Source organism: Lonchura striata, chromosome 1 (assembly GCF_050655825.1).
Source record: "Lonchura striata isolate lonStrDom1 chromosome 1, ASM5065582v1, whole genome shotgun sequence".
Classification (NCBI taxonomy): domain Eukaryota; kingdom Metazoa; phylum Chordata; class Aves; order Passeriformes; family Estrildidae; genus Lonchura; species Lonchura striata.
In genome coordinates this window covers 25,228,065-25,241,700 of record NC_140703.1, presented here as the reverse complement: position 1 = coordinate 25,241,700, position 13,636 = coordinate 25,228,065, and the positions used below count along the sequence as shown (strand labels likewise).

At 38.7% G+C, this 13,636-nt stretch overlaps 1 protein-coding gene across 2 annotated transcripts in view; it reads left to right on the top strand.

Moving 5' to 3' along the window:
* Positions 1–13,636, top strand: part of NME7 (NME/NM23 family member 7) — an 85,169-nt gene that overhangs the window by 33,552 nt on the left and 37,981 nt on the right. For both annotated transcript variants that reach the window (XM_085571938.1, XM_085571943.1), the window contains exons 8-10: positions 2,304–2,409; positions 11,855–11,919; positions 12,730–12,798. In XM_085571938.1, coding sequence (XP_085428064.1) covers positions 2,304–2,409; positions 11,855–11,919; positions 12,730–12,798 — 240 coding nt within the window. The remainder of the gene's footprint in view (positions 1–2,303; positions 2,410–11,854; positions 11,920–12,729; positions 12,799–13,636) is intronic.

Below are 13,636 nucleotides of genomic sequence, written 5' to 3'. Positions count from 1 at the left end.
ATAGATATGCTAATAAATGATGGCAAGAATAAAGTTTATCTCATGGTTGATAGATGTGTCGCTCTGGTTTCTCAGCTGTCGACCACTTTAGCTGGGGAAAGATACTAGTTGTTGCTTCCTTTATTCTAGTCTTCCCTTTTTAAACTGGAACAGCTGCAGTAGCACAGCTGGAAAGAGACCTCTGGTTAAATAGTTATATGTCTTCAAATATAAGGGTGAAAGTTTCTCCTTTTTCCTGTGTACTACCATGACAACTGTGCCAGCTTCTGAACTGAGAGTGTAGGAAAGAGTATCTATTAGCATAAATTCCTGGTTAGAAGCAGAAGTGTGTGCTTAGGTTTTAGGTTGTTGTTCTTGTTGCATTTCATTATTTTTGAAATGCTGTCTGAAGGCCCTGTTCATCTGCAGCATTTTTATGATACTGGGATTATTTTGCTGAACATCTGTAGGTGTGTGCATCTTTGTGGTGTTACTGATACCTATCTTTCATAAATCAAACAAAATTGGGAATTTAGTGCCCCTGTGCCTTTATTAATTTAGTAGGACTAGTATTATATGGCTGTATAGCAGTTGCTATGGAAACTAGTTGTCTGTGCCTGCAGAATATTTGCTGAAAAGGAAATATAAGATAAAGGGACCTAAATGAACTCTCCTGACAGAAAACTCAAGTCTTGACCACATTTAATGAATTTACTGTAAGATGAACACTTAAGTTGAAAGCTGCATTGTTCTTCTGATGGCTAAATGACAACTGATAATATGTCTCTAATACACTCTTAGCTGCTGTCTCTCTGCAGGCCAAATTTTGTAATTTCTTTAGATGAGGAAAAAAGGGTAAGGAAAATGATTTTTTTAAGGCTCCACAAGATTATAGTTTGGCCTTTTAGTATGAAAGTCCTTCAGCATTATTGAGTTAATTTCCTTTTATGAATTTTAATGGATAAAACTAAGTGTTAACTATTACACATATTTTACTGCCTTTTTCTGGCTGCTTCTTTTAGAGTAAATAGCAATTAATAGAGTGGGACAAATTCCTTGAATCATGCAGCTTTTTAGTAGAAGCATCTAAGGATAAACACTATTGTCTCAGGTGTGCCCACTTAAAATGTGGATTATTTGCCCACAGAAAAACAAAGGTCCTTTTTCCTTCTGTTGAAAGATCCATTGTCCAGGATCCATTGCCCAAGATACAAACCAGGACAAGTTTGAATTGTGTAATTCTTCAAGTAGGTATTACAGAAATTGTTGAAGTGCCATGAGCTAAATGTGAGTCTATTCCATTTAAGTTGAGCTAGTAAATTAAGGGAGACAATGCCAGGAAATGGCCTTTAGCATTGCTACTGTTATACAGGAAAAAATCAAATACATTTGGTAGTAGTATTTCTTGGGTGTAATTTTTCTTCTTAAATAGAAATGTCTCAATTTTTTTACTGAATTTGACCAAATAGGTATGAAATGGAACCTGTGTTTTGCACATTTGTTGATTGGCAGATTGTGTAACATATGTGGATAAATAGTATGGAAAGAGTGTGAAGCTGTCAGTGCACAGTGAAAAAATATCAGTGAGGAAAGAAACCTGACTGCCAAGTTCACCCCAGTCTGGGGTGAACTAAGACCCAAGGTATCTGATGCCTAAATAGTGATGGTGGGAAGAAAGGGATTGAAGGCAAAAAGGTTCCTTTGATTTATCTGAGAAATCAAAGCAATTGGGTTCATCAGCTTCAATTCAGTAAGACTTTTAAAAAATTATAGGGCCAGTAAAGCTTGAGAAGTGACTCAGCAATTTAAGACAATGTTTAATTGTTTAAGATGAAAGGAAGAAAACATAAACAATTTGGAAGGAGGTCAGTTTTGTATATGGAAAGAAAACATATTTGGGAATGGATAGTAGTTGTATTTTTGCTTCTGTAGTGGAAAAGATGATTTGAGAAAAAGGAAAAATGAAATACGTGTGTAAGGGAGTGGATTTGGAAAGAGAGAGAGCATTGGTAAAACTGGGAGTACCTCTACCAAATTATTGTTGCATCAGCACTTTGAGTGTGAACAGATTGCATTGCATAACTGAAAAGGAAGACATTGCAAGAAATACTCCAGTCCTGTTTTTATGATTGTAGCAATGGTGCCAGAGAGGAAAAGATACATTTGAGATAATATTTTAGGGAAGAAGTATTTGTAGGAAAAAAAATCTGCACTAAAGGTTTATCTTCCATGATTATGGATGCTTCAGATGTTGTTGCTCATGATAAAAACATGTGTGTGCAGCTAGATCAATCTAAAATGTGTTTAATTACAATTGTTTTCAGGAGCTGGAGTTGTTCTTTCCCTCCAGTGGAGGTCATGGACCGGTCAGCAGTGCAAAATTCACAAACTGTACTTGTTGCATTATTAAGCCTCATGCTGTTAATGAAGGTAAGCAATGAACATAGCAGAGGAGAAAGCAGTATGTGTCCATTGTATCCATGACCATTCCTGTGTCCTCTTTTTGGGAGAGTGACACTGCATGAGCACAGGGTGTATTTCACAATACAGGCAAAGCTTGCAGATACCTTGTTTTTCATACACATTTAGTATTTCTGCAGTTCATTTCCATGAAGATGAGTGGGTCATGTGCATTCCTCACAGATACCTGTTCACTTCATGAGAAAGGAAGGTGGAAAAGAGAAGGATTAAAACCTGCATGAGGTGTGACATATCTTATTGGGACAGCTTCCCATGTCCTTGCTCCTGTCTGCCCAGTGCAGTCACCTGCTGGAGGTTAGCATCCTCCCAAGAGAGTGAAAGCAGGACATGTAACCATGATCCAGGGCCCTCTGCTTAGGCAGTAGCACATCAGATTAAAGTGATTTGCAAAGGGAGATTTGTGCTGTTATGAATCTCGTTCTGCTGAATGCAGTGGGGATGGAAAGTAGGAAAGGCTTGTTTATGAAAGTGATCCAAAGACCTAAAGCATTTGGTGGATTCTGTGATGCTTTCTGTGCTGGAGAATGCCCTGGGAGTTTGCCATATGAGTATTAGAAATGTTTAATGCTCTACTGTTATCATGCAAAGATAATCTTGCTTGTGTGTCCTGTACTTAGATCCAGGAGCATGTGTAGGAGCAGTGAGTGCAGTAAAATATTTTGACTCAGGCACTGAAATTGTATTTTTGAATACAGAATAAATATCACCATGTGAGAGCATAGAGTTTTTTCTTAGTAAGATGTAGAGCGTAATGCAACATTCTAATCACTTCTTTGTGGATAGCTTAAATGGAAACAGCAGACGTGGCTGGAGCAGTTTCCAGGCCTTTCACACCTCAGGTGGGATGTCTGGAGAGCTTGCTGAAATAAAAAAAAGGCTTTCACAAGGAGGAGTTTCATAGTTGCTACTGATAATGCGCCTGTTATCTCTTCCAGACCTTGCATGGTATCTACCATAGATAAGTCTGCCATGCAGCAAAGACACAGCGATGTTCCTTTTACAGAAATATGGGCAGCAGCTGGGACTATTTTACCCAGCTACATGTTTGCAGAGGACAGACTTTTCTGTGGCAGGATTGTTAGGGTCCTTCATTTGAGTGTAAAAATAGCAAAGTGGATGGCTTGGACTAGTTTTTTTTTAGAATTAAGATAAAATTTCTATTACATACAGAGGTTCAGACTCAGGTTTTCTCTTCCTATTGTTAATCTTATTCATCTCTGTAGATTTCATAGTGTCCTGTCTGTTCCTTTTTTTTTTCCTTGAACTTCTCTGAATTTTTCTGAGTTGACAGAAGACAAATTATGACCCTGTTTGTACATTCCTCTGGGAGTGTGAGTACCTGTAGGAGGGTGAGGGGGATGAGAAGAGAAGAGGAAGTATGGATGTAGGTAAACAAAAAATGTATGTGCACATCCAGCTTTGCAGTGTGAGTGCTGGTCTTAATGTCTCCTATACAGTCCTGAGGTCTTAATGTCTCCTAGACAGTCCTTTTTCTCACACCACAGAGGGCTGGAAAGTCAGAGTACAGCTGCCAAAAAGCAACTAAAATTTGAAAGACAAAAAGTGTACCTTGTGTGAGCATTTTCCTGTCATGTACCTGTGATTGCTACCCTCAAAAAAAAGAAATCGGAGCTCGTAGGGAAGGCTGGGCTCCAGGACGGCTTTGATGAATGGAGACGAGAGATCTCTGAAGGCTGCTCTTAGGATATCAGGTTTATTAGGGATGGTGAAAGGTCTTGCTTGGAGCTGCCAGACGCAGCATGTGGCAAGGCCTGAGGGGATGGGGAGAGACAAAGGGTAGAGAGGATGCTCTAGGAGAGGGTGGAAGTTCTAAGAGGGGGGAAGATCCAAGAGGATGTCTGGCCCCTTGGAGACCCCTTATCAAGGGGCTTCAAGGTGGGCTGGAGCAAGACTTGGGCCAATGGGGTCACAGACACTTGATGTTTCAGGGGAGGGTTACAGGTGTAGGATGAACCATACATTTTGGGGATTGAGATGGAACAGTCCATTTGACTTTTGAACTTATCTGTAGATAAGGGTATTGTCCAGCCAGTAGGGGGGATTGTTTTCATCCTGGCTGTACTATTGTGAATAATTATATTTATCCATCCTTCCCAACAAGAGCTGACTTTTCAAAGTCAGCAAACTGTTTTAATGCTTGGTTGTGGTTTTGCTACAGCTGGCAACCAAACCCCACACAGCCACTCACTCAGACAGGACAGGGGAGAGAATCAGAGGAGTAGAAGTGAGGAAACTCATGGGTTAAGATAAGGACAGTTTAATAGGTAAAGCAAAAGCTGCACACACAGGCAAGTGGAAACACAGCAGCTGGAGAGGAAAGGAAATCCTATGTGGCCTTCCAGTGGGAAAAGGTAGTTTGGCAAAGCCGGAGGCATGGAGAGAAAATCATGTGGGTCAAAGCATCAGACCCTCTTTTGTGCTGGAGTATGATTGGTGCTCTATAAATGTTCAGTATTGAGTATCTAAAAATAAACCTTTTTACAATGTCCTATGCACTGCTGAGGCTTTGAACTTGGGTAATTACCATGAATATAAGCTACTCGTTATGTATTTACAGTTACATGAAGCTTCACATACGTACTTGAGTTTATATGGAGATTTAGTCTTTATTTCTGTAGAGACATTTGGCTGAATTATTGGTTTGAATTTTGCTTTCTGGCCCTTTTCCCCAGTGTTTGTATTTCCTCCAGAGTCTGTTGCAGAACTGATTCTTAGAAGGAAAAATCTTCCTGGTTTTCTATCCTGGAAGATGATTTATTTTAATGGCAGCTGTAAACTAGGGTGCTTTTCAGGCTGTAATGTCTAGTTTATGCTGGTTAGTTCTTGGGCACAATACTCTCTTAAGAAATGACGGATTGCCAGAGCTGGTTCCTATCCAGTGATAAAGTAGCGGAAAATCAGTGTTGGTTTAATGTCTGGCCTTGCTGCCTCTCTTCTGATGGACATACAGAAGTGTCTGCTCACAGGCAGCTGCAGCAGCACAGCCCAACCAACCACAGCAGGACCTGGTGCAATGCCCAGGCACCTGAGAATTCCTGTAAGCAGGAGTGTCAGCATGTCTGCCAGGCTGCAGAGGAACCCTGAGGCCTGATAAAGGGTCCTGGGGGACTAAGGTGAAGTTTAACCTCAGCTGTCAAGAGTGCTGGTAATGCCAGAGAGATGGCATCACTTGCCCTCTAGTAATGTATGCCATGCATGTCTCTTAAAGAAGTCAGGCCATAGCTATTCTGTCAGTCTGGTGTCAGCATAACATCTTCTGTGGAGATCAAGAATGGGTGGGCCAGGAAGGCAGTGTAGGCCAGAGCTCTGATCTAGACAGCTTTAGCTCACTGGTGGCTGCTCCCAGTGGAGATGGAGACCTTCCTTCCTTGGCTGGCAGCAGTGAGGCGGTTGTATTTTTACTCTGAAGAGGCTTTGCAAGAGCAGTCCAACTCCTCTTCACTGAGAGCTAGAAGAATGCAAAGGCGACCTGATGCTACTCCAGGCAAATTTGTTCCAACCAGGGTTACATCAGGGAGACATGATGTGGTTTATCCCCTCTATAATCTGTTAAGTTCTCAATGTCTTTCAGTTTTCTCCTCTTCTCCTGAGACCAGTTTTCAGTCAAGGAGAATGGTAATTTGTAAGCACCGCTCTAGGATTGTATGGTTAATTTGTTTAATAATTTGAAATTTTTAGTGTGGGTCTGTGTTCTGTAATCCTCCTGCTTCTTGTGCTTCTGATTCTTGAACTAAGACATCATAGTTGCTATCATTTAAGCATTCTCTTTTTGTAATTCACCTCGTGTTAGTAGATCTGGAGGTATTAGCACTAGTGCTCAGAAGCCAAACATGTAAATTCTCCAGGGTGGATAAAGATCAGTTTAATGCCCTTAGGACAGTTATGATTTGACTGTTTTGTGGGCAGAAATAGCACCCTATAGATCACTGGGTGGAATTAACTTTTAATATATTTATGTGTAACAGTTTAGTCACGTTTGCTGTAGGAAATAGACTTTGGTATTTCGTGATGGGTTTAAAGTTACTTTGATGTGGCCTTTAGCTTTTTCCTTGGAAAAATTTTAAAATAGAGATGATCAAGCTATAAAGGCTGAGGTCATAAGTGTGTAATATGCAAACTGAAAGAGCTGCCTTGAGGAAAGGAAGCCTCTATGGTTTTGAGAGGTCCTAGGCATGAGACTAACTACCCAGACAGGTTTGCTCTCCTTGTATGTGTTAAGCTTGAGATTCTGTTCTAACATTTCTGTTAAGTTAAATCCTTTTTCCTCTTAATTAAAAAAAGATAAGTGCTGTCTTCCACAGTATTCTTCAACTAAAGAAAATCCAAATCTCATAGAAAATAAAAAGAGCAGGAATACCTTCTTGCCAAGTGGAAAAGATACTGTGTGGAGGTGTGTTTTTAGACCTGTTCTGAGTGGATGATAAAACTTAGAGCTCTTCTATATTGACTTAGTAGCTAGCAGACAACTTTAGAAGGTTGTAGAACTTTACACTGATTAACAAAACGTTGCATGACAGGAAATCATAAGAATCTTCTTTCTTTATGCAAAGGCAGAAAAATTGCAATTGAGAGAGTAGTTTGTAGCTCCAAAGACAAACCTGAATGTGACAAAAACAGTACATTTTGGTTTCAAGGCCCCCTGGGATTTAATATCTGCATGCATAATTTTTCTTGTGCTAGCAGCATCCTGACTTCTATTTTCCAGGATGGCCGTGGTGATATCTTTATCTTCACTCCTTTAACTTTTAGTATTTTCAAATGAATATTTTCTGTAAAGGTTTTCACCACTGCTACACTATTGACAAAGTTCTCCATAAGTGTCTATAAAGCTGCCCTTCAAACTTCTTGAGGTTCCCCTTTAATACAGTAGCTAGACAGAAAAGAGGAATAATGGAAAATCCCAGACTCCATCACTATGAACAATATTCTCTGCAATTTTGCACATGCTCCTCTCTCTTCCATCTGTATCCACTTGTCTTTTCTTTCCCTCCTCACTGCTAACCTGGGTGGCTTTTGAGGTCCTCATCTCCTTTGCTGGCCCAGAGTGTGTCACTCAGGAGACCCTCTGTCATTCCCTTGGTGTGCCAGAGCACAGGTGCAAAAATGACTGTGTATATCATTTTTATACAGAACACAGTGGGTCTGGGAGACCAATAATTATAGGTTATCATCATGACCAAACTTTCGGGGAGTCTAGAAATGGTGTATTTATGCTGAATAGTAAAAATGCCTAGAGCTGTGTTATTCCTAAGTAGAAAATGAAGGAGAGGGAGAGAAACCTTGTTCTTCAGGGTATAGTTTGACCAGCTGATAGGGAGAAGTGCACTTTTTGAGAAGGACATTTGTTATTTACTTATTGCCTAGTGTTTTTCAATGTTGTCTGAAACAAAGATTGGCAAGAATTTCAACTGAAATACATTGCAGGAGGGCCCAACTCTAAATCCCACTTTTCCATCTTGTAGAGTTCAAAAAGGGCTTTGCTTGAAGTCAAGCATGATTGTGATTCTCTGGAGTTTTGAAATAGGACCTTACCACTTGGCAATAAAAAATCAGATTATTTCATTATCCTGTGAAGCAAAATTACATTTCAAAGTGTCAGAAAAAGACATGAAATTAAGTTGCTACTTATAGTTAGTGATATGTTAAGCACCCAGTACAGGTTACTTTTAGAAATATGTTACTGGATGAGGTGGGTTGTCAATCTGATTAGTCATGGCAGTTTTTGTATTCTTGTCAAAAAAAACCCTGTTGTTTAGGAGGAATTATTTTTAATTATTGGAAGGATTTAAAAAAATTACATATGGAGGCTGAGTTGAGGAATCTAGTTCTTGCCTTGCTTTGAATGCATTCTGCTGTCCTGCCTAATGAGCTTTTGACAGAGGAATGGTTAAATTAGGAAACAGGTCAAGAAGAAAGGGAAGAGAATGTAACATTCCTACTCCTAGGGCTGGTGGTTCATAGTGCACTGGGACTGAAAGGTCCCCATAGCACAGCTGCTATGGCTCATTGATTAAAGTGCTATTAGGTTAAGAGTGACTTGCATTAAACTTTTATTTTATCCTAATGTGTAATTCTGCAAACAATGGTAACATTTTTCAGTCTGATGTCTTCCCTGCTACTTTTTGTTTCTTAACGAAGGACAATTTTCAAATACTCTATGTTGTAAAGCAACAAGTTGTATAATATTAATGTAACTGATGAAGTCTTGATACTTTATTATTTTACCTGATTAAAATATATTGGAAAATTATCTCTGTCTATACTGGAAAATTACTATGTCCTGTACTAGGTATGTAGTAATGTACTGCTACCCAGCAGACATAACATCTATGCCTGTGCTCCCTTTCTTTCACTCTTTTAGCTTGGATTAGTGTTAAATTCCCTAAGTTGTATTTAGTAATTATTGGGATTCTTTTGTGCTTTGAGACTGAAAATTCATCATAACTGGTGCCTAATCTGTGGCTTTGATTTGTGTTCTTACTGTAATCACATTTTAAACGCCCACTGACCCTTTTTGAAGGGCCCTTAGAAAGTTGTTTTTTCACTACAGATTTGGATTTTAAAGTTGAAAAGAACTGTTGAAAGCTGCTGAAATGGCACTCTAATTAGTTGATATTTTCCTGAGCCTTATCTGCCCCCAAAGAAGAGGATACATCCCAGTTCAGTCATGCAACTGGCTGAAAGCTTCAGACAGATCCCAAACTGAGCCTTGAGCTTGCACTCTTCTATTGCTTGGGAATTGCCTTTGTGCTTTTTGTTTCTATTTTGGTTCAGGTAGAATTTAAAAGGAAAGTGTCCCTAAGAGAAATGATACATGGATTGCCTAAACTGGGACAAGGGAGGGCAAGTCACTGATCTGTGGATCTGCGCTGCCACTGGCAGCTTGCTTATGCTCCTCTGCCTCAATTCCCACATCTTGGAATTGGAGCTAGCATCCTGCTTTGCAAACATAAATGAAATCTCATGGCCCTTCTTCCTTAAGGCACTTTGAATTTTGTGGGTCTGAATAAATCCTTCGGTGAAACTTTTTGGGCGTTGCAGACGTGGGCAATCTGTTTGGGGCAACAAAGTGCTCTGCTGCTCTGCTGAGTGAGAGTGAACTCAGAAACACAGTGTAGAGGACAATCTTGATATATTTATCACAACTATTAAAGCAACCTTGAATTAAAGACCTTTATGCAAAATACCTTCCTACTTTCATTTCTACCATTAAAGGAGACTATCTCCTCTCTACAGAAGAGTTAGGTTTTAGTGACTTCAGTAGAGAAACAGCCCAGAAAGCTGAGTTGAGTCACTCTTTGCTTCTCTAAAACATGGATTTTGCTTGTAGGTTGTAAAACTGCTGAAGACAAAAGTTCTGTAAAAAGCAGATCTCTGTAATACCCCATAACTTGATGTATTTTAATTAGATGCTTGCTGGCTGAGAGTGCCTATGCAAGTAGCCCATTCTTGACAGATAAAGTGTAAAATGGACATCTGACAGGCAAAGCACCTGTCCCTTACCTTTCTCATACCTTTTTCCCTGCAAGTGGCAGTGACCAGTTATCTACCAGTGCCCTTTCTTCATCTTTGCTGGTTTCTGATGAAGCACTTGACCAGAGTGTTGTCTTTGAAGATTGAGAATGAGGAAATGTTTATGCTGTGTCACATATTTAATTAGTTAATTAATTTATTTATTTATTCATTTCCTGAATGATTCCCAGCCATTCACTTAATCTCTTTGCAAACTGGCCATTCATCTCCAAAAACAAGACTGAAGGCTCACTGCCTCAGTGGAGCCTGTATGGAAGCATCTGAGCTGCTCAGCCTTTCCAGCAGGGTGGACAAAAAAGAAACCAGAGCTCTGGGTTCTCTCTCTGATGTGGTCTTGTGTTTTCTGGGCAAACTTGTCCAGGTCCCTTCATTTTACTGTTGCAATTATTTACTTTTTTATCTTAAAAAGGGGGATTTTTTTTCCCCTGGGTTCACAGGAGTGTTAAAATGAAACTTACGCCAAATCGTGGTGGAACAGTATAGTGGGACAGGAATTGTATTTGCCTCTGCTTATTTCTGTGTTCTGTAAACACAAAGAGCTGCATGGACTGAGTATGGACTGAAATCTCAGGTATTCCCTTCAGTAGTAGGAAGATTTTCAGAAGAAATATGCAGTGTTTTGTAGAGGGAAGGCTTTTCTACACAAACCCCTAGTGTGAAAATATGATAGCAAATAGTTCAGAAACATGGGTTTTTTTCATTTTAATTTGTAAATGCAATTTTTGAAAGCCTTTCAAACCTTAGACTCATTTATTCAGAGCTTTCACTGACCTTTTAAAGTGGTAGGATGCTCCCCAGTCCGATGCCACAGGTATTAGTAGGCTGTATCTCAAGCATACTATAACTTCCATACTAGCTTTGTTTTATTCTCATCTCCTAAATTTATGCAGTGCTAAATATCCTGCAATTTAAAGACTACATAATAAAAGGATCTGATGACCAAGAGTCACATCCTGCTGTTGTCATTTGTTACAGAGTATTCTTCTATGATTAATTATTTTCTAGATAAATGTCCAGAAATTTGAAGTTTCTCACAAATTGTACTAGAGGGTGGGCATTTGTGTTCTATAAAAAACAGTGATTCTGTGAAATTCATTCGAACAGAGTATTGTGTGTGGCTGACATAATCTTCAAAATACCCTGATCTTATAAGCACAGGCAAATATAAAAGGTACATTCAGTGGAAAATCAGTGGTTCTTGTTTTCTGAAGTTCCCATGTTTTGTTTTACAATGTCATTGAGTCTTTGAGGATGTGTTCTGGAGAGAGTAAGCAAAGAGTAAGCAAGCAGTATCATTAGCAATAGCATATTTCTGAGCTATAAACTTTGAAGGAATAGGTTATTTTGCACTAATATGTTTTTCCACAGAAGACATGAACTCCTGTGCTAGTTTATTGGCAACATTTGTTATCATCCTGCATTGTTTCTGGCTTAAATTAGGACCTGCAAAAAGAAAAAGACAGCTGGTGCTCTGAATTGATGACTAGCTAAGCACCAGTATTGCCAATGGGTCTTCATTAAAAATATAAATCTTGGTCTTGCAGCAACTGGGTGTTTTGCAGTTGATCTGAGAAAAGCAAAGGCTTCACTAATTACCTTTTTTGGTAGAAATGCTTTTCAACAGCTGCATGAAATTTAATTATTTGAAGCCATCTACATGTAAGTTCATACAGAACATACAGTGTTATGAGCTCAGCTCTGTTCTCTGCTTCCTCTCAAGCATTACACAAACACTGTTTTTTTCAGTTTGAGAATAAGCAGCATATTGGCATAATACATTTCAGCTGTAAAATCTACTTTTTGAATTGAATACTGTATTTTCCATTTCCATTTTCTTCAGGGCTTTCTGGAAAGATTATAAAATCCATACTAAAGGAAGGATTTGAGATCTCAGCTTTGCAGATGGTAGGTTTCCTTTTGTGTGTTTTTATGATAAACAGAAGTTGGAGCAGTGCTGTATGTATGTCATAGCAGTGTACAGGTTTCTTCCTGCAGTACAAAACCCTTGTGCAAAGTGTAGCAGTGTTTTGGGGTGAGCATTGTCCTTGTGATATTTGTGTTTTAGTATCTGACTGATCAGCTAATGTGTTTCTGTTTGCTTGGTGACATTGAGCCAAGACACTTCACTTTCCTGTATCTGGGTTTCCCTATAGTTATATATAGCAGGGGAAGTAATTATATCTGTCTCTTCTGGAGCAATTTGAGATACCTTTACAAAATGTACTAGCTAAGATTGAAACTATTGTTAATATCCTCCCTTAATTTTTTTTAATATATATTTAGTATGAATTATGGGGAATGCTTTTAGAGGTACTTAAGGGATTTTGACACCCTGAATGCCCTCAGCAGTTAAAGGGATTTGGCGCAGAGATTGTTCTCAAGAGTCCTGCCCTTCAGTTGTGGTGAAAGTCTCAAGATCTGACATTCTCCTGTCACTCAAATCCCTATCACAAATAAAGAATATTCCCTTTCTTAGGGATTTCCCAACACTACATTGTCTACTTGTACGTATTTGATGTGGAAAAAGATACTGTGTGTAATGTTACCTGTGCCATCACTGAAAAAGTTGCTGACAAGCTTCGTATTGCAGTAGTAAAGCCATTCCTTTCACCTAGTAAAACTTAGAGGATTCTGAATGTTTGCTGTTTAAGAAGAGGTGTCTGTATAGTCCTGTTGTTGTTTAATTCAGACTGACTAAGGTTTTGGTTTTCTTAGTTCAACATGGAGCGTCCAAATGTAGAAGAATTTTATGAGATTTACAAAGGTGTCGTCCCTGAATACCTGGTAAGCATAAGTTTAACAAAAATCAGATTAAAACTAAAATATGCTCAAGTGAGAAAATTACCACATTTCTTACTGCTTGGGATTATCGTATGGTTTCTTTTATGAACCTGGTATTGAGCAGTTCTAGTCTGTTCTCAAATAAATTAATTCATTGTGAGAATTGCGTTATGTATGTCAAAATCAAGGAGAGCCTTTCTTGAAAATTGTTCAGCCAAGGAATTTGTAAAATATAACAGAATCATGTCCCCAGCTTCCCCCAGAAAAGTTATGAGAATGTATCACACCTGTATCTTTGTTTGATTGGATATTGCAGTGGTAGCTTGGACCAAAATACATATTTACAATGAGGCTGCTGTGTTGGAGGCTTTCCTAATGACATCTTGAACTATTCTTTGGTTTACTCATCTGACTTTAGTAAATATTCAGAAAACTTAAGAAGTTTAAGATATGCTGTAATCCCAGTGGACATCTGAGGGTCTCTACGGTATTATGCTTTGTTGTACTGTCACATAAAACTTCCTGGTTGCAGATAGAATAATGGGAATACAAGAAGATGAGCTTGTATTTCTGGATCATCTTCTCTCAGAGGATTTTGGTTCATTTCACTCATAGTAATTTTTACTTTACTATGTAATTTACTTCTAGTAATGAGTTTAACTTCACTGCCATGCTATTATGTTGCAAATTAATTTCTAAATGGTTACATTATTTTAAGTTTCCTACATATTTATTAATACTACTCTGAAAATTAAATTTTTATTATGTTTTCCTTCTTCATGATTACTCAGTCTAACTTAACTTCAACAGGGTTTGTAGATTTGTCTTTAAATGGGTTAGG